At 45.5% G+C, this 21,432-nt stretch overlaps 1 protein-coding gene across 1 annotated transcript; it reads right to left on the bottom strand.

The window, feature by feature from the left end:
- Positions 1–16,436: 16,436 nt before the first annotated feature.
- Positions 16,437–21,157, bottom strand: BAMBI (BMP and activin membrane bound inhibitor). Its single transcript, XM_027648547.1, has 3 exons — positions 20,832–21,157; positions 17,688–17,978; positions 16,437–17,235 (listed from the first exon to the last, which is right to left on the bottom strand). The coding sequence occupies exons 1-3, from the start codon at positions 20,905–20,907 to the stop codon at positions 16,817–16,819; spliced, it is 786 nt and encodes a 261-aa protein (XP_027504348.1). The 5' UTR covers positions 20,908–21,157; the 3' UTR covers positions 16,437–16,816.
- Between the last annotated feature and the right edge of the window lie 275 nt (positions 21,158–21,432).

The raw sequence follows: 21,432 nt of genomic DNA, 5'->3' as shown, positions 1-21,432 counted from the left end.
TTTAATAAGGGAATTCTTCAGAGACTGGAGCTTTGCTTTGGTTGCTGGCTGCCTCCTGGGGAGAGAAAACACTACGGAAATGAAATATGACCTTGCACCATTGTCATAGAGCATTTCCAGTTCTCTCCCTTGCCCATGCGAGTAACCCTTCCTTGTGTAAGGAGCTCCATTTAGCAGATACCTGCATGGCAGTGCTTCACCACAAGTGACATTGCTGCACTCTTTTGCCTGGCACACAACAGCTTGTGAGCTCTAACAAAACTACTTATTTTTCCCAAAGATTTGAAGGATGTAACCAACTTATGGCATTTGCTCATGGCATCAGAAATTTCACGCAAGTCTCAGTTTTGAGATGAAGGTCTGCACCCACTGCCTACTCACACATGCACTGCACAGCCACTCCTGCATTGCATGTCCTACCAGAGCCAGCATGCACCAGGAGAAGGGTCTCACCCCAGCCAGCCCATGCCCATGCTGCAAAGCTCGCCCTGGCGCTGCAGAGTGTCCTTGCCAGGGGGCACTGGGACCAAAGTATCCAGTCCCAAGGAATGTGGATAGAAACCTCTACCAGCACACCTCCCCAGCCTTCCTCCTGATACAGTAACTTCCAGCAATTTGGTACTCTTTTTTATTTTTTTAATCATCCTGCCTAAAATAATTAAAGGGGAAAAGCATTCCCCAAGTAAAAATGTCAACAACATCTGAGCTTCCCAACTTTAATCTGTACCCCTCTGACAGTCAAAGACCTTCCTATTAGCACAGTGCCAGCGTGTGATTTAGTTAAATGAATAGCTGATTGTAGAGTAATTACAACCTTCCCTGGGCTCATGCATTTTTTCTGTTTGTTTTAATTTCAATTTCCACAAATGGTGGGAAGTCCCTTTTTTTTGTTCCTGCCTCACTCTGCTGTGGTCCTTCATTCCCAATCACAGATTTCCCCCCCCCCCCCCGGTGAAGGGAGGGCTGGATCACACTTTGGTGTAATTCCCGCCTCAGTCATGTGTAATTTCATACAGAATGAGTAAATGTACCTGTAATTTCACCGTGCAGCTGTCTACCGTCTGGATGGCGGCACTATGATACCGTTACCTGTTTACCTCCTGGAGGTACAAGTACTGCTGGCAAGCCCCTGCCCATCGCTGTTTATGTGCAAGGAGTTAATACCAGAGCATTACAGTGCCCCATGGTGAAACTATAATTAGGCAACCGTTTTATTTTATTGCTTGTGAGCGCTCCCTGACAGCACAGCCACTGGGTGCTTTCCAAACTGCTCCAGTTTCAGGTCCCAACCTGAAATTCTCATTTAGAGGATGACTTTCACTGCTGCTAATCCCTCAAGTACCTCTCCGAGGCCCTAGCTTGCATGGGGGTGCCAGGGCATGGGGCTGGACTGGGCAGGGTTGGCACATGACAGGGTGAGCCTCTCTGCTTTGCTGGCTGTGTGGTGGTAGGACAAAGCCCTGGGGGTACATGGTGATGCTGGTGGGTTGAGCAGGCAGGGCAGGGGGCTGCAGTGCCCCAGCAGCAGAAGCCTGAGCAGCCTTCTGGCCCCGGGAGCCAGCAGGCTGCTCGGGAGCATTGATATGGGCACAGCAGCTCCGCGTCCAGCAGCACCAGTGCCAGGGGAGGAAAGGAGGAGCAGCTGAACAGCAATGCTCTTTTTGTCAGGGGAGCTATTTTAAACCGCCTTCTTTTTGGTCAGCCCTTTTGGCTCCCAAGAGTGTCTGAGGCAGAGGTGTAGAACATGTTGGAGGGCAGAACATCAGAGCAGCACTCCAGGAGGACAAACACAGTCTGTCTGCTGGAGCACAGGCTTGCACAGGACTGAGAGGTGCATGCACATTTGCTCATCTGAAACTAAAGGAACAAACATATCCAAGGCCTCTGTAGTTACCTCAGACTCCTGTTAATAAGGCATTTATTTGGGGTTTTTCTCCTCCTTCCGACACCAAATGCTCCTCTTCTCACACAATCTCCATGCAAACCATGGAAAGCTGCATGGTCCAGAAGGACACCAGCTCACAAGAACCTAATAGAAGAGAAACTGCTCCAAACCACAGATTTTATGACTACTCAGATGATAGACAGATAAGCATAGCATAAGCAACTACGGAGGAGAGATATTGGCAAGAAGAGTGTTGCTAAATCTTTTGTCCACAGCGATAGGAAGGAGGAAAGCCAAGAGCAAGGCAGGGACAGACCCTGAGACTGCAGGCAGCTCTGTAGTCACAAAAGTTGCCTAGCCTTGGTGAAGCACCTCTGCCACCTTAGTGGGACTCATGTCACCAGTTGGGCACCTAACAGCCCCTGCCCAGGGCCTGGAAGTCTCTCATAACAAGACCAAGGGCTGGGAAATTGGACAGGAAGGGTAGAACTGAGCTCTTGAGGCGGGTACAGCTGCCACCCCACAGCACTGCCTGGGGAGCCCAGTCCCCCTGTCTCAGAGGATGCCCACACTGATGGGACATCTGCTTTCTCATGGCATACTGAGCACTGTAATCCCTGACACAGGGCACAAGACCTTCACATATGGCAGGGGAGTTGGAACTAGATAATCTTTAAGGTCCCTTTCAACCCAAACCATTCTGTGATTCTATGTTGCAGTCCAGCTTTAGGCACAGTTGACCTCATGGCAAGGCAATTCCCAACTTTCAAAAGCCTGTCAGATTGCGTTTCCTTTTTGCATTCACTCACAGAAGTGACTTACATTTTTGGTATATGGGTGACACGCCTGGCTGTCTCGATAAAATATGTCTATGCCTTCCCATCTTCAGCAAAGAGTGAAGGCATTTCCAGCATAAGGCAGAACTGCAGCAACTTCTGCCTAAACTAACATTTCATTTCTTTGCTACAGCTCACTTCTATTGTCATCACTTTCATGCCTCTAATTAACTTGCATCTGTTTCGTGTTTGAAGTTTGTAACACTTGCCCACTTCGGCTACAGTACTTTATAACCCAATGCTAAACATATGTTTATGTTTACTGCACACTAGCTCTGAATCTTAGCTTTGACTTAGCATTGTATCAGTTCATTATACCACTAATGGAGAGCCTCTGAGACAGGGCTGAAGCCTTCAGTGACAATAAATTGGGGAATCATTTGGGAGAGGTTGAAGGGAGGTGGTCAGTGAGGACATGCCTGACCTGACATCCAGAGGTGTTGAGCACTTGCCACCCACCCTGTAACCACCGGGATTTTTAACACCTCCAAACTTGAAACCACAACAGCTTTCAGCAAAACTGTCATCTGGATCTCAAAAGAAAGACTTAAATCCTTTGCCATCTTTGCTCCAGAGGCCCTCAGCACATCCCACCTACCTATAAACTAATTGGTCATTGACTTTGTATTAGGGCTAATGAGTTCTTCAAAAGGATTTCAGATGGCCAAGAGGGAGGGGGCCTGTACAATGTATCATATTACATATATAATGTATAGTATATTGCTAAGTAATACTTAACACCTGCTGCAGCTGCAAGGTAACAGGCTGGTGTTCTGGCACCAGCTGAGGTGAATATTAAGGTCCAGTTGGCCATTCAGACTAGTTTTACATGCATTAGCATCAGCAAAGCTTCTTCTGTTTTCCACCAGACATGATAAATCATGCCAACATCTGGGTGAAGTAAGTACACCACCATGCCATAGCTGGAGCCATTGAGGTGATGCCTAGATTAATGTGTTTATTTTTCATACAGACAACAGGATGCTCCTTAGAGCTAATAAGTATTTACTTTCCCTTTCATTGCTATTATCTCCTTCATTGAGAACTGTAATTAACATTATTGATCATTTGTGTAGTTTGCCTTCTAATCTTTTTTTTTGTGCTATGGTTGACTGAAACTGCAATGTGCATTACGTCAATACAGGAAAAATTATGTTTTATGTCTGTCTTTACACCAGACTGATCTACCTGAGAGCTGTGCATAAACTGTTCCTATGACACACCACAATACATTACAGCGTACCTCCAATTTAAAAGGGTAGTTGCAACAAAACTACCGTGCCTCCTAAGATTATCACCAAACACTTGAATTGGCTGCTTCCACTTCCCTCATGGTTTCTTGATGGGGATAGACAGCCACATCCTGAGGTTCTTTCTGGAGCAAGTTTCTATCACCAATCCAAAGGGGAGGTGGCATACAAAGTGCTGGAGACAAAAGGACCTTCCTCTCACTCTCCCTCTGCACAGATGTTGCTCTCAAGAGGTAGTTTCAGACTGGACATTTTCTGCAAAAATGTGATCTCTGTCTGACAGTTGAAAACATCAAAAGAGTCTTCCTGTTATTGATTATGTACAGCGAGGATTAAATAAAGCCACTGCCATGATGCATAAGGACATGCCCAGTCACAGCACCTGAGATGCAGAGATCGGTGCTGTCTCGCTGAAGACAATGCCACAAAGCTGGTTTGCAGCAACACATATCTGACCAAGGATCTCCAGGGCTGCTGTTCTTCCTGTTTGGGAGAAAGCATCGGTTTACAACCAAATACGGTCATCCTTTTTTTTTTTCTGACAGCCAGAGCTACACAGATAGTAGATTTCCGATAACAAAATTTGTGGAGTAAATTGGCCTGGAAAGTAAAATACTCTGCACAGTTGTTTGTTTGTTTTTTCTGATTTCCATATCCCCATATAGGCGTGAGCACACACTGAGAGGCACACTGTGAAGAGTCTCTGCTTTCCAAAGGGTCTCTGAGGAGAAAAGCCATTCCCATTATGAGAGCCATTGCAGAAGGACCTCAGCATCCTCGAAGTCTAGCTGTAAAGGATGTCAGGTCCTTCAACATCCCCCTGCAGAAAGGGTCATCATTAGAGGCCAACCAGGCCAGTCATGGCATCATTTAATCAAGGACAATCCAACCTAAAACAATGAAGCTTCCCCTCTGTACCTGGCTCTGTGTGCCTTACACTTGGGCTGCTTTTCAGTAAAAGTAAGATGGAAAAGAGTAAATCCACCTGCATTATTTCCTAGCCTACTAGAAATCTGGAATGGGAAAGACTCCTTATTTCTTTTGTTTTGCTTTTCTCTCATCTTGTTGGATAGGAAACACCCAGACTCTTCCCTAATTTGGCATAAATTCAATTCACCTACTCTCAAACCTTCAGAGTGGAGAAGAATCCATTAAGCTCATTTCCATTTGTTCTAGCAACAAATCAGTGTATGGAGACATGAAGAAAATAATTTTGAATTACTTTTTCCATTATCTGGTTCTCACTTCCTGCCATTTCCCATTTGCTTACCCTGGCTGCTTTATTCTCCTTACACCCAGCCCATAACAATTATCTCGATATCTAAGAAAAAGCATTAGGTTTTAAGATCTCAGGCTCCATTTTGACAAAGGCTTTGTGATCCAGAGACACTAAGGGGAGAGGATTAAACTTCCATCTGTTTGCCTTGAGGGGGCAAAGCAGAGAAATCAGAGAGAGGTTTCAAAAGATGCTCGCATGATAACATTGCAGGCTCACTAGACAGGAAAGTATCAGGTAAGACAGATCTGCTTGGGAGTCATCCCAGCCACCAACTGGAACAAATTCTTAAAAATTCACTTTATACACAGCAGGCTGGAAAGATTCCCTCAGGTCCCTTTCTCCAGAGTGCCTAATCTATCTCTCTAGAACTGTGCTGTCTGGAATTGCAATTTTTTGGACAGCAGTGAGAAAGTGGCTCAATTCTGCACGCTGCTGAAGCTTGAACTGAAACGCTAGTGTATCTATGCCCAGAGTGAGCAGAGAGATCCCATGGAGGAGCAATCCCGTGTCTTCTTATGGATGAGCATCCCCTGGCACAGGCAGGGCAGCACCTGGCCCCTGCAGCACCCCAATCCTGGGGCCACTGTCCCTAAGGAGAGGGAGTGCAGGAGCCACTGTAGTCTGGCCCCTGCACCTCACGCTGGCACTGACCTTTCTGGGGACAGAGTTGAGTGGGGTTGTGACTCATCAGTCTCCTCTCCCTCACCAGTGGCTGGTGACTAATTGTATTTAGTCCCATTTTCATGTTTTGGGGAGAACAAACATAAACAGACTTAGCAGTAATTGTTGCTATGTCTCTACTGTTTCCTCCTCTGGCTGAGTAGGGGTTTTCCCACATGCTCATAATGTTAAAGTAGCATTTTAAGTATTTTTTCTTATTTTAAAGAAGTAGTGTGGATGTTTCTTGAGTGGTGGGAAAAGAAGGAAGGAAACTTCAAAGAATAATTTCCGATTTGGTGCAGACTCTGGGGGAAAAGTTTCTCTAATCTGTCCACAGAAGAGGGCTGGTCCACTCTGGGCAACAACACAAAACAACAAGCACCGCCACAACACAAAGCAGATTGCTTCCCAGCACCTTGGAGGAGTCCAGGTTGGCTCTGGAAAGATCAGATATAAGGATTACTTCTCTAAGGACATGGCCCAGAAATGTGCTGTCCTTGGAAACAGGTCTTCTGGGAGGAACATCGAACATCTCAAAGGCTTATCTGGAGAACCAGCTTATGTCACACATCATTACGTACTTACGTACTTACCCACATTCCTATAGTTCCTTGTGCACACTTGTACATATGCAGGTATCACTGCACATAGACACATTTGGTGGGAATCTGCTGTTTATGTCTGGAATGGACCTGAAAAGTCCTTGAGAGGTTAAGTCTTCTCCCTAGCTGGAGAACATAAGATTGGCCAGACGAAGCAGGGAGAAGAGCAAACAATGAGTGTGTGATCAACTGGACAAGGTACTCACATAACTCAGGTTCTATTGGATGTGTTGTTAATTATACAAGAACGTCAAAAAATTGTAAAATAATTTGTATAGTACCAAAATACAAATTAACTACATAATCTTAATCCCGAGCCAGAAGACTAAGATGATTTTATTTACAAGTTTTATGAACACATATTTTTATGTATTTTAGAATATGTATAACCCAAAGCTCAGCAAATCGGACGCTTTTCTGAGAGACAGGAGACCTTTGGTCAAGCTTTCACTTACGCAATATGCAGAGGACTGTTTAGTGACAGCCATGGCAGTGACAGTGACAGTGCCCCAGTAAGGCAGTCTGACCCAGGCAGGCCCCAAGCACAGACTGCCAGCCTCTGCAGCCTGCAGTTAGGTGTTTAATTCAATGTTTGAGCTTGTCCCTGTGTTTTGTCTACAAGCTGGCCTGCTTAAGGAGCTGAAATCTTTCTACTAGACACCTGCCTGTGTTGTGCACCCAGTGGCTCCCACTGCTGTGCAGCTGTTTGTGGTGATGGCTTTGTCCCTTCTGGGAGTTGTGAGTTTTGGGAGGGTGATGCCTGCTGCACTGCCCGTGAAGCACGATGCACCATGAGGCCCAAACTCACCTGTTCCACATGCTGTGTAGCACAGCATCACTGAAGAGCTGTATGTAATTGAGTTGAACCCCATACACTTCCTTATGCTGGTTGCAGCCATCTCGTCAGACCCTTGCCCAGTGCAGTCATCCACAGGCTGCAACAAAAGCCAGTCCTTCATACTCCATGGGAGCACTGAAGGTTGGAAGCCAACTCATCCATGTTGTATTACAGTGCTGCAAGGAGATCATCAGTTGGTTTTTCTGTTAATTTTGTATAACATACATGGATATTTTCAGGGAATAAAATAGATTTTTGCATGCTCTGAGCTTCCCTTTGTGTCAAATTCTTCCACCTTGGTCCAGAAAAAAACTCCCAGTGACTTTCTCTGGCCATACTCCACCGTCCTGTCCTGAAACCTCATGTTTCATGGCTCACAATCTCCAGTTACTACTGTTCAACTGTACCAGACTTTTAGAAAGCTGTTGGTGAAACACAAACAAAAATCAAGGAAAAATGTATTTAGTATCTATAAGTCCAGGTGGGCAAGTGAGGAAAATATCTAGTTGTGGAGGAAATCAATGAGATAAAATACTAAAGTAAAGACTGGAAACTATCCCTGTATAATGCATTTCTGATTCATTTTTACTCAATCATATAGGTAGTAGATCCCTGTAATCTTGCTGTTGGATGTTTCCATCAAATGATGCTATGACAAAAACCCACTGAAAGCATCCCCAGCTGTGACTAAATAGACACCAGAACATCTGTCCTGCAGCAGCACTTTCCTCAACAGCAGACGACTCAGGCAGCCCAATACTGGCAACTAAATACTTACAGATTTGTCATATGTAATGAAATACCCTGGAAACTATTTGTGAGCAAACAGTTCCCAGAGTATTTCATTACTCATTACAAATTTGAAAATTGCTCATGAATAATCAAACATTAATATGTAGATAGGGTACAGTACCAGAAAGGATCCACTGTTTTGATAAGAGATTAACCACGTTCAGCGGACACCCGGTCGGTGCTGTACTCAGGACTGTCACACAGGACTCATCAATTGCCATTTAAAACCAGGAAATGTCATTGAATACTTGGCCATGTATTGAAGATTACTGGAGAATTATAACCTGTTTGCTAAGATGTGCACAGGGGAAAGTGAAACACCTCCCACACACGTGAAGAGACACTGTGCAAAGAGCTGCTGAAGCCCTCGGGCAGCGGGTGCGCTGGCTCCAGCACGTGTGCAGCCCCAAGGTGGAGCAGAATGTTTTTCTGATACCATGTACATAACACTCCACCCAAGCCTCCCTGTGTAAATAAAACATAAACTCAAATTATGCCAGTAAAGAGTGGATTACACTGGTCACTGGGAGTGCTTGTGTATGTTCAGCCATAACCTATGATAAGGTACTTGCCATAAAATTCCTCCTGGAGGCTGCAGCTCTCCTGAAAGCTGCAAGATGCCAGTAGAACCACCAGTGTTTTGCTTCACCAAGTTGGGACAGCAAGAGGGGCACTGAGGAATGGGTCAGAGACTCAGAAGACTGCATAAGTCCCTGGAGCCAATGAGGGGGGGGTCAATCTCTCTTGCAGGAGAATGACAGGAGTGCTGACTGTCACCAGCAGATATAAGGGGACGAAGTTCATTTCAAGGAGGTAAAGGGTGAAAACCTTTCTACAGACAAAATTAGCCTGCAGTTAGTAAGGCACAGCAGCAATCAGGACAGATAACAGAGCATTTAATGAAGGCAGAGATTACAGAAATCCGCAACCAATCCGTCCTTCAGCAAAAAGCTGCTGTAAAGCAATTTTGACCCAACCTACACACAACTAGAAATGTTATGCTTTGGTGCACAATGTTTTTAAAAGCAAAAACCATATGACAAGTTTCATTTGCATTTTAAAAAATAAATAAAAGTCTGAGCAGGTCCCAAATGTGGCGCATTTTTTACAAACTAAAAAAAAAAAAAAAAAAAGAATTTATTTCTGTCATCTGTTGATGCAGAAAAAAAAATGTATTTCCAGCTTCTGATATAAAAGCTTCATGAAAAATCATTTCCAAGAGAGAGAGTGTGCTTTATATTTTTTATTTATGAACGGGAAGACCCCAGTGTTTGAACCTGTCCCATCCTGAGAGGAGACTGCCAGTCAGTGGAGGCTGGCAGAGGCTGGCACTGCTCATCCACCTAGGAGCCCATCATGCAGGAATCACACTACCATCTGCTCTCCCACTGCTGAACAGGCAGGTGCAACTGGGTTGGAAGAAACATAATTATGGCCGTCCCTACAGTCCCTTAGGGAAAAAAAAAATCAAATAAGGGAAAGGTTATTGCAAACTGATAACAGCTAGGGAGGCTGGGAATGGTACCTGTTGCCAGGGAGAGCTTGCTCCAACGTAGGCAGGGCCCCCTGCACCTCTGGCCTTGCTGGGAGAGGTTGAGGAAAGGCATCCAGGGGAGGCAGAGCCTGTGTGAAGCACTGACATGAGATGAGGAGCTGAGGAGAGATTGCAGCCAGCAGGGCTAGGGCCCAGACAGTCAGGGAATGAGATTTGAGAAGAGGGTTTTGTGGAAAAACCATTGCATGCGTTCATCTAATTAAAACCTTCATCATCATGAATTGTGCGTGAAAGACGGGGATCATGGCTGAGCACACAGCTTTGGGCACTTGGTAGACTTCAAGAGCTGGTTTTCTGCAGGCTTAGTAATCATGCTGTGATTTCTTTGTGGGCAAACACATAAAAGGTTTTAGGTGATGGAAACGTTTTGCAGAGAGACGTAGAAAAGAGCAATCCTGCCAGCAACCAGACTGCTGCACAAGCATCCATGCTGCTGTACTTGCTGCTTTGTGCTGCTCTTGCTTGTGCTATGAGCACGCTCCAGAGTGAGCCCAGGGCTCCTGCATGGAGGTGCAAGAGGATGGAAATGCTTCACATCATGGCTCTGGAAATCAGTCATGTGAAGCCATATCTTGGCCTGGGGCTCACATGCCTGTGAGGTGCCCATAAGCACAGGGCAGGGGATGGTCTGGATTTGTTGGGGGGCATTGCTTTGTGTTTGCAAAGCTGAACCAGGCATGACTTCAAAACCTGTAAACCATGCCCCTTCCTGAGCAAAATCTCGCGGTGCAGTGTTGCCAGCCCAGCACCCTTGTGCATTCCTCCTTCCCTTTGTGCTGTCAGGGTGCTCTTTCCTACACCGCCTGTGGAAAGAGCAAGCTGCAGCCCAGGACAAGGCTCCTGAGCCAGGTGAGATGCTGCTCTGACAAACACACATCTACAGTAATTTGGACCCTGAAGTGTGTCCAGCATGGGCTTTTGCTCCCCCACTGACAGTCACAGCCAGGGCAGCCAGGTAACCACTCTGGGGAAAACACCAAGTCGATGGCCACCAGTGGTGTGACTGAACACTGGCATTAACTCTCAGCCCCCGCCATGCTTTAGCAAAGCCAATGCCATGGTAGGAGGGGATCTCCCAGCGCCTGCTGCAGCCCCCCAGCGACAGGCCCACTTCAGTGCAGGTAACCCAGAGAGCCCAGCAAAGCCCTGCCAGCAGCTGGGACAAAACAGCCCTGGGACTGGAGTGAATTATGCACATCCTTAAGTATTTGCAGGATAGAGGCCTTAGTTCACTGGGTTAAAATACCAGAACAATATAAAACACCTCTGCCTCTGGAACCCACTGCACTTCATAAAAATGCTGGGGACCCTGCTGGAGCTAAGCCATTGTCGATAGCCATAAAAAATTGGTTAATAAATCTTCTTCCACTGATGAAATAGCTACTTCACAGCCAGAACTAAACAAATTGAGCATTTCAAAGCAACCTGCTTGACACAAGCCCTGATTTGCACACCAATAGAAGCATCCCCAGCCTGGGCAGGACCCTGAGCCGGCACTGTTCTTCCCTCCCTGTTGTCACAGCCAAGTGCCAGGAGGAGATTTAGTGCACCAATATTTTCCTCCCCAGTGACAGGAAAGGGATTTACATTTGCAACCCGCAGGCCTTTGGAGTGAAACGATCCCAAAAGAAGAGACTAGCCTGGCACACAGTGGGCGCACTGGCTACCCTGCCAGCACTGATGAGGTGATGGTCCCCCGCCTCCCACAGCCTCCAGCAGACAGATACCAGAAGTTCATCATTGTGCTGCTTCTACCTTTTTTGGGTTGAAAAATAGAAATGTAAAAATAAATGTTAAGAGAAAGGCAAGTGCTCATTGCCTTGCTGCTGCACAGACACTATCCTGAAAGTTTAATCTAATAGGTAAAAAAGCAATTACAGAAGAGGCTCCAATCTTGACAAGCTGTCACAAGTCAGTATTTTTCAAATGCAGACGATAGCCAAGGGGAGTGAAATAATACATTTAACTCGTTTTTCCCAACTGCACAGCCATTAATATATTTAAGTAGTGTGATAACTAGAAAGAGAAAAATACTGTAACATTTTGGTTTTAATACAGTATATTAAAAAATTAAATCACCCTAAATTCATGCCACTGTGGTTTTTCATGAAGTCAGAGCTGACTTCTCTTCCCTCCTGCCTATGGGAAGAAAGCAGAGCTGGGCTGGGGGGGCAGGAACTGCATCCAAGCAGAAATATTTATTCAGTGAAAAGTTGCATCTAAACATTGATGTTTCAACAGAACTTACTATTTGCTTAACTGAATGTTATAGATTTGCCTAGAGATTCACATTGGGGAATAAAACCCACATTTTTAGGCCCTTTTAGCAACACTGGATGATTTTGAAAAATTTAGGATTTACTCATCACTGTTTCCAAGCCATATGATTTGGGGCTAGATTTCCTGTGAAGTTGTTAGGATTTGGATTTGCAAGACAGGTGTTTGGCATTTCTAACTTTCTGCTCCCTTTAGTACACATCAAACTGAGCATTAATCTGCTGCGGTCTTGAAAGTTCAAGTCAAGGTGGATTTTGTTTTGCTTTTCCCCCTGAAGGTCAGTTCAGGACTGAATCCTTTTGTCAAGGTTGGCTGGAGAGCAGAAGGTTCTGTTAATCTGCAGGCACTGCGGCTCCCTCCTGGCTTCCTTCCCTTGCAGTTTGTTTTACTTCAGGATTCACCTCCTGGGATTGTAAAGGCTGCAGATGAGGGTTAGAGGTGAAACAAAGAAAACGAGGTTGGTTGTTTATTTAGAGGGAGCCAGGATTCATAATGTTGGAGACACTGGGTCCCTCCCAAGAGATAACCTTAATTTTACAGCACCTCTCATTTTTTTTTCCCCAGAAATAAAATACAATGACACATCCAAAATACCATTTCCCCAAGTAACTCCTAGAACCAAAACAAGGAAGAGTTTTTTCCTGCAAAGTGACCAGACACTGGAACAAAATAAACATGCTTCCAGTCACCTCCATGTGGGAAAGTATCTGGAAAAAAAAAAAAATTAAGGCAATTTTGCCTCCTTCAGAGTCCTTCTTCTTTTATTCAATCAACTTGTGTCTCACTATGGTGGGGTCTTTTTTGACAGTAGTTCATTTTTTCCTTGGTAAATCTTTTTCACTTGGTAAATAATCTTCTTATCTCCTTCCCTTTCAATGAGAAGGCCAAATTTTGCTTTCATTTATTCACAGTGGAACCCCACTGACCAGTAGCTAACAGGCACATCCCATCCCACACAGGCAGCCTGGCAATATATTTTCCCTCTTCATACTTTGTTTTAACAATCACAACAGCATCAAGGGAAGGTGCAGATGCATCCATTACACCTAAGAAAAAACCTTGCTCTTTTCCCAGGCTTTTTTGGGTGTTTGCCCTCCAGGGCATCATCCATTTGCAATGAGATCCCTGGGTTTACAACAGAACAAGTGGTTGTGCAACAACAAAAACTGGATTCCGGGGTCCTGATAAGAGAAGACAAGTGTCCTTCGACCAGAGCCTGACCGGTCACCCCACCACTAATCTGGGTGAATCAGCTGACGTCAGTGGTTTTATGTTAAACACACACTGGGGTGAAAAATGAGAGTCGCGCTCAGCTCCGGCAGCTCAGCTCCAGCAGTCTGCTACCAGAAGTGGCTGCTTACTTTCAAGCTCTCTGCACAGCCTGTAATCACTCAATATTGAAACCAGATTTACAAGCTCTTTAGAGGAGAAGTTTGTGATTTCCAAAGCAGACGCATTTGGTATTTCAGAAAAAGGTCAAGCCCCCTGTGGAGTAAGGGGTTTTTAATAGAATCAGTTCAGCAGGAGTTAAGAGGAGACATACCAACCCAGCAGCTCGCAAAGCCAGGAGAGGCACAGACATAAGAAAAGCCACAATCGTTAGTGTTTTGAGGAAAGAATCGGAGAAAGAGAGAGGTACGGGGTATACTAAATCGTGGACTTTTGATTGTATTTATTCCAATACGAGAGACTTTCTCAGTTGGAAATAGAGAGAGCTGCCCTTCTTACACTCCTAGGCTTGCAGGGGTTTCAAAGAAAGGAGTGTTTGTTATTGTCTGCAGGGGAAATCCGAGAGTGTGTAGCACAATGGCAAATCTAGGCTCTTAACTCAAATGCATTTGAAAAGGACAACCTTTGCTTACTGTCTCACCTCTTCAGCCTTCAGGGCTCTGGTCAGGCTCTTCAGCTGTTAATATTTGTTGTAACACTAGGTTGGGTACAGTGGGTGTCTAGGACTTGTTCCATGCTGGTACAGCACCCAGCAGCAGGGAACATCATCAAAGACCCTACTTGTCACAGGAATACAAGCTTTCTGAATGGAAAGTTGGTGCTGCTGAGGTCTGTAGGCTAAGTAAGCAGCCACTACAGAAATACTAATCGGCAATGCAGCTGTCTACTGCTTGCTCCAACACCCTTCGGATTCTGCAGTCAGTAGTTTCAGTGAAAAGATTTGGAGCTCGTTCCATAACTCACATAGCTGCTGCCAGACAGACACCAGAGCTCATTACAGTTTCTTGATACAGAGGCTTTAAAATAAATTGGAAATCCAAATTTCATACTGTCCCGGTTTCAGCTGGGAGAGAGTTAATTTTCGTCTTAATAGCTTAGAAGACTCATAGACCAGAAACTTCTAAGCCATATCAGCTACCACACCTAAACTAGATGTACTCCAACGGGTAACAGAACAACCCCAGGAGACGGCAGTTGCGAACTCAAGCCCCATCCTCAGCGACTCTGTGGCACTGCTCCCATAACTGCAGGGGATGGCAAACAAGATCTTTTCTTCTTTAAAACATCTCCACAGCAAGGGGCCAATTAGAGTATCCTGGTCTTACTAGCCTTTTAATGGCAAGCATAAATAGGCCCTTACGTATTCAAATCAGCAGCAAATGAGTGGTGAAGGTCACAGGATGCTTAAATGACTATACAACATGCTCCCTCTGATTCCTGGAGAAAGCACATAAAAGGTTTAGCTATCAGATCTTCTAACTTGTCTAGTCATAGTAACTACTGGTGCAGCTACGCCTGACAGACAGTATTTGTCTCTTTCAGCATGAAGTTCCCAGTCAGCCATTCCCAAAAATAATACACTTGGTGGAGCAGACAACTGCCCTAGACTTTCAGATCAGTGCAAAGGAAGGGCAGAGCTCTCATAGGAAAGCAGCACTTTGAAAGGTCAGCCAGAAGACCACAGGCCATATTCCAAAAGAAGTTGTGGCCACGTAATTTCTTAAACATTAGCAGCAGAAGGAGGTAGAAATCAGAGAATACAATTGTTTGCATTAAAAGCGACTCTGCGGGCACTTTGAGGAAGTAAAAAGGGTCAGCAGCTTGAGGTACACAGAAGAAATTAATCCTTCTAAACTGCACTTTAATATTGCACACATGGGCACGGTGGGACCTTGGCATTCCCGAGGCTCTCACTGCACTTGGCTGGTGCCAGTGTTTAACTGTAGGGGTAAGTTTGCAATATCAATACCTCTGTTTGCACTGCAAAGTGACCAACTTATCTCCAACAACAACCCTACCGCATAGTTTAAGTGTACTTTCAGGAACACCAGCTTACGACTAAGAGAGACCGGTTTTCCTTGCTTACATCCCTTTGCATTTCAGGCTGCATATCCCAAAGGAATCTACCACAGTAAACAGTACTCAGGATCACAGCATTGCTGCAAGGTTGTTGTAACGCCGTGTGTGCCATTCCCTTTTTCACTCCTGGCAACAGTAGGAGCTCAACATCACAGCCAGAACAGGAGGCAGAAGCACTTCTAAAGCTGTTTAAAACAGAGATGAATAGTAGACTCTTGCCAAGTTTTATCTTCTGCAGCAGCATTTTGGATGCTTCTTTCACCATGATGTGGCATCAGCCTTTTAAGCAAGTCTACTTTAATTACTGCAAAGTCTAATAAAGCAAGAAAAATAAATACAATAAATTCCTTGAATAATCCAGAGGTTGTTTGTTTTTAGCAACAAAGCATTGAATAAATGAAACGATCAAGTGAAGCCAACTAGTTGCAGGAGTAAGAAACAACTAAATGCACAAATATTGGCAGGGAAGAAAAGCCACCTATGCAAGAGCAAAAAGGAGGAGCCAGAGATTAAAGAACACTGTTGATACTTCAGTCCCACACAAAAGTAGCAGCATGTGATACTTAGTTACAGGACAGAAGAGCAAGGCAGATGCTTTCCACTACGCCCAGAATGGCTATAAACAGGAAAAAAAAAAAAAAAAAAAGAAAAAGAAAAAAGCAAACCACAGTTGAATAGGCAGTGTGGTTTTGGGGTTTCCCTCTCCTCCCCCAAAAAGGTTAGAGTGTAAAAGGTGCAAAAGAAAAACAGATCATAGAAACAGGAATAGTGAGACAAGGGAGGAAAACCAGCTATTAAGAATTAGGAGTCACTTTCTGACATGGTTTGCACAGAGAAAGGAAGTCTTTCTTCATCAACAGAGAAGAAGAAATAGTTATCACACAAAGCTTTGGAAGAATTCATTGAGTTTATGAACAAAAATTCAACAGCCAGGAATTAAGGATGTAGGTTCACTGTTACTTGAAGTATTAAACAATATAGCTGCCACCTTCATTCTGGAATAACCACCTAATTTCCTTCATGGAGTAGAAAAAGAGTCTGTTTTCAGAATCTAATTATGCACGGCATTACCATGCATATGACCTTGATTTGTTTCCCACTACCACCCCAGAAAAAACCTGTTTTCCAAAACAAAAGCCACAAGCAAGTTTCAGACAAAATATATATATTTTAAAAAAATCTTTACAATAAGTCAGGAAACATAGGAGCTTGCACACAGTTTATTATAATAACTCGATTCTCAGCTCCCTACAGTTCAGATAACCCTGGTGACAGTGTTTACAGCTTCTAATTTTTGCTTTCATAACTTTGAAGCAAACAATACATTTGAGTGTATTTTACTCTGTGCAAATAAGACAACTTTTGGAATCCTTCAGAAGAAATATCCAAGTTCCTGTTTGCGAGGTCCTTTGTTTCTCAAAGATGATTTATGAGAGTTTTTGTTTTAAGATAAAGTGCTCCTGTCCAGCAGAACCCAAAGGCCTTCTTCTAGAGTTCAGAGAGCAAGTTCAGCTCAGATTAAAAAATAATTGGTCATACAAATTCCAGCTTCCCATGTCCGCTGTACATTCCCCAGTGGACTAGTGAAAGAATTTTATCATTGCTGAGGTCTGAATGTCTCATTTTATCACAGGTCATGCAGCAGTTCTCGTGACCAGTCACAGGCACCATGCATTCCAAGTCCAATTTTGCCACCTGCCCTTTTTTCGAATGATGTCCATGAAAACTATAGTGCAAACGGGAGAGCATTTGCTGTCGTTGATCTTGCAGTCTCTTGTTTTCACTCCTGAGCATCCTCAAGGCCAGCATGATAAGGAGCACCAAGATCAGCCCACCAGCTATAGGAACAGCAATTACAGCTGCCCTGAACCATAACTCTTTTGAAGAAGTCAGTTCCTGCACCTTGGTGATGAGATTCCTGCTGCTGTCATGTTGGTATCTGCTCCCTTGTCCTGGAAAAGGGGAAAGATGTGAAGCTTATTTCAGGATTTATTTACACTGGCTTCCACATAAGCAACTCCCCTAAATCCCACACTGACAAGTTTAAGGAGCAACAGCTACACTCTGCAGTATCTACAGAAAATATTCCTGGTTAAGAAAAGATGAGTTTCTAAGGTGGCTTATAACATGGAATTTCTTACTCCAAGAGTTGATTTCACAGTGAAAATCACTGCCACTGATTCTCAGAAGTAATGTCAAAAGTTGGCAAGAGAGACTTCCAATATTAATGCAGATAAAAAAAGCTAATTGGCCGAGATGCTCCCCTGCATCCAGCCACCCACTCCTCCCTCTGGTGTCTCTACTTACATTAACAACTAAATCAATAACAGCAGACACACAAGGGTTAGCCTGTCGCCAGCCTGATGGCCAGAAGAAAGATTTCACTGAAGCTTTATTGCCCTACCTGAAGTATCGCCCCTGGAAGGAGACAAAACATCATGTAGTCCTCTGTAATTGCACATATCTTCATGACAGCATTCCAATGTGGACATGGTGGTGGTGCCAGAGTGGTTTTGTGCTTGTTTGGCTTGGCACATATCAGCTGTGCTTGCAATAGAGTCCAAGCAGCCATGAGTAAGCGGGGAATGTGTATTCTGAGGATCAAGCAGTCTGGAGAAGCAGGCACTAAGCTCAGATTTGCACATATAGCCGGTTGCAACACAGTGTGCAGCATCACAGTAGCATCTGATCTCACCTAAAAAAAAAACAACAAAAAAAAAAAAACAACACCAGTGTAAGATAGGTAAGAATTTGGTTCCCTAAGGACACCTCACTAGATATTCTTATTAGCCACAAGGATCACACAACCAAACTCAGTGCCAGTTTTGAGGTACACCCAGAGACTGCAAATCCACAAGAGCCAGGGTTGTTTCCTTCCCATCACTGTACAGTGCCTACCTCGTTGTAACCTTAATCCCTGCAAGTGCCTTGGGGCACTCGCTTTAATTACTAGAACCACGTCCTTTGAATTAAAGCAAGAGCATTTCACTAAAACAGGGACTTGGGGGAGAGTTGGGGCGGGGGATGTTACAGTGGCTTTTTTTTCGAAGGTAAATAACTAACGAGATCATTTTATAGCTACTTCCACTTGCTGTCAGCAGTTGCATTTAACCGCATTTAAAGCGAAATCCCAGTTCTAAAAGCAACACACACCTTCAGTCCTAGAAGAAAGTCACATCTATGTTTTAACCATTACTCCAGGAACGGCATTCTATTTTTATAAAAGTAATATTTTTTTTAACCGGGCATAAGCACACAACAAAAATACCAGGTTTAAATATTTATGTGACAAATGAAAAAAAAAAAATCGGAACTGCTGAATTCTTTATTACCTCTCAATACTGTGCCAAAATTTAACAGGTTTAGCTAACACCTTATAAAGCTATTAGCTAGAACCATTACCATCCAAGTCTCCCAGTCAGGAAGGTTTTTACTGTGTGAAACTGAGGAACTATTTGTAATTTCTCCCGAAAGAAAGAAATTCTTTAAGTAGTTATTCATGCAAAACGGCTTTTTTATCAGTATTATAAAAAAAAAAAAAGTTCCAGTTTACAGTTATTCTGTTCAGAGGCAATGTCTCTCAACTGAAATTTAAAGCCATTAAATGGGGTGAAATTACAAGGCTAAAAGCTCCCCCTTTCCTCTCTCCAGTTTCACATGCAATCCAATATGCAGTCAAAAAGGGGAAACACTTGGATTGAAAATCCTCTACCGGTTCTATGAAAAAATCTCAGGAAACCTCAAAAATTTCTGAAGGAAGCGATAAAAAGGTTCCCTTCATAAAACTCTTCACTTTGTGCTCTCCAAACTGCTCTGGTACGAATTAAACATGTCCTGTGCTGTAGTGAAAACTTACTCTTTCTAGGCAAGTTGCAACTCAAACATAATTCAATGTGCCATCGAGCCAAGGTTTAACAGGAAGCCAGACTTTGGAGTCATCCTTGGAAGAATGGACTTAAAACTACTTCTGATGTGCCCATTGTATGTGCCATTACAGTGGCACCAAGGCTTTTAAAGTCGATCAAATTGTCAGATTTCTTCCTTCTACAGTCTGCAATTCAAAAATCAAACTACAGGCTTCCCAGCTGCCACCCCTTCTTATGATGCTACTTACCACCTATACCTAAAAAAAAAAACTGTTCTGCAAGATGCTAAAAATCATCCCAACCAAGTTAGTTTCCCCTCATTGGGCCACTTTAATACTTTCTCCAAAATGCTACTGCAGGCTCCAGGCCTTGAAGTTCCCGCTGCTCTTTAATAACTCTGCTTAATAGAAGCCAAATGATGGAGTGTCTCACTGTCTCCAGTCCAATTCCCTTGGGCTTTTAGACTAAGTAACCTAATTTTTCATGAATTCACACTCACTGTCATCCAGCATGTTACAGAAAAAAAGACTCAGTCGTTTTCTAAGCATTCCATATGAGGTCTTCCCCCTACCCTCTGAGAAAAATACTCTTCATCATTTTCTCACTGTATGAGAGTTAAAAGTAAGATGCAAACATGGCACAGTACCAGAGCTGACAGTCCTTTCATGAGTTTCAGCACAGCATGGGAATTAAGTGAAACAATACACATATTTTTATTTTAACTGCTTATGCAATCACTTTAAAAATCTATGTTTTATTGACTTAAGACAATCTTACGAACAAAATCTGACAGGCTAGTCATCAGGTTAATTCAACTGCTTTTTAATTAAAGCCACGTTTTCAGTGAAACAGAATGGACTTTGTATTACTGTATTAAAACTGTATTTCTGTCAATTCATAAAGTTTCTTCCTGTTCTATGCAAAAGGCCAGAAAGGGTATTTAGTATTTTGAAACAGTGAACAATGCCCTTCTGTTCCCTCCTCTTTCTTGTTACTGTATGTAGCTATTAAAGAAAAATGTCTGCTTTTAGTCAAGATGGCTACAGGAGAGACTGCAGGCTTCTCGTAAAGCTTTTGAAGTCAACAGCAGCCAGAAGTCTGTGATCCCCTAATTATATCATTATCAGGCACATAGTTTCAGTATCTGTGACTTCACATCACTCAGTCACTCCCTGTTCTGCCCGCTTTGATGGGGCCAGCAGGCTCCCCCCTGCACGCTGCAAGGCTGTTATTTAGGGTTAATTACAGCCTTCCTTCCAAAATAAATAAATACTGTCGCACATCACCACAGCGCTAACTTAACCTCCTCCCCGGAGCATGGCGATTACCGGCAGCCAGCGGGTCGCCTCTGCCCTGGGAGGGCGCTCCCCAGGCGGCCAGACCACAGACCACAGAGCCCCCACAGCCCCCGCGACCACAGAGCCCCGACGGGGCCGGGCGCGGCCGCCCCTCCGCTGCCGCCGGGACACCCGCGGGGCCGCGCCCGGACTGACCGGCACCGGCGGCCAGGTGGGAAGGGAGGGCAAGGGAGGGACGGGGCGGTAGGCGCAGACCCGGTGGCTTCCGCCGCCAGCAGTGGCTCGGGGAGGGGCTCCCGAGACAGCGCCGGCCCGGCCGCCCTCGGGCAGCAGCAGCCCTCCGGGCATCCCGCTCCCCCCGGCGCGGCCTCCTCACCCCCTCACCTCTGGTGAGCAGGACGGCCATGGCGCACAGCTCCAGTTGCAGCCAGATGAAGATGTAGCTGGAATGGCGATCCATTTACCCTGCGCCGCTCGCCGCAGCCCGCAGCGCAGGCACGGCCGAGCCGCCGCCCGCCCCTGCCCCGCCGGAGCGCCGAGGAGCAGCTCGCCCGCGGGCAGAGCCGTGGCGCGGCCACCGCTGCGGCGGCGGGCCGGGGGAACGGCCGCGGCTCTCTGCCTTCCCTCGCCGCTCCGGCCCGGTCCGCAGGAGCGGCAGCGCTGGGAGCGGTCGAGGCGCCGGCTACGCCAGCGAGTGCTGCCTCACTGACACGGCGGCGCCGCCGCCGCCCGCCTTGTAAATACGGCCGGGCCCGGCGCGGGTCGCCCCGCCCCCTGCCCCGCCTCCCCTCCCCATTGGCTACATCTCCCGGGGGTGGGCGGGGAGATCGGCGGGCAGGACCGCCCGGCACCTCCCCATTGGCTGAGCCGCTCGGAGGTGGGCGGAGACTCCCCTCGCCCCGCCCCGCCCGCCCGGCCCCCGGCGCCGCGCGCTCCCCACCAGCGGCGCCCCCGAGCGGCGGCGGCGGCTCCGGGTGGGCCGGAG

The sequence above is a fragment of the Corapipo altera genome, unplaced genomic scaffold (assembly GCF_003945725.1).
Source record: "Corapipo altera isolate COAL_440 unplaced genomic scaffold, ASM394572v1 47, whole genome shotgun sequence".
In the NCBI taxonomy this organism is placed as follows: Eukaryota; Metazoa; Chordata; class Aves; order Passeriformes; family Pipridae; genus Corapipo; species Corapipo altera.
This window is presented reverse-complemented; position numbering and strand designations above follow the sequence as displayed.

Bases quoted from the DNA above. Each gene is read 5' to 3' on its own strand.
- BAMBI (XM_027648547.1), bottom strand. From the start codon at position 20,907: ATGGATCGCCATTCCAGCTACATCTTCATCTGGCTGCAACTGGAGCTG. The intron at 17,979-20,831 runs GTGAGGGGGTGA...TTTTTTTTTTAG, and splicing joins GGCCGTCCTGCTCACCAGAG to GTGAGATCAGATGCTACTGT. The intron at 17,236-17,687 runs GTAGGGCAATAA...CCCCTTTTCCAG, and splicing joins TTCCAGGGGCGATACTTCAG to GACAAGGGAGCAGATACCAA.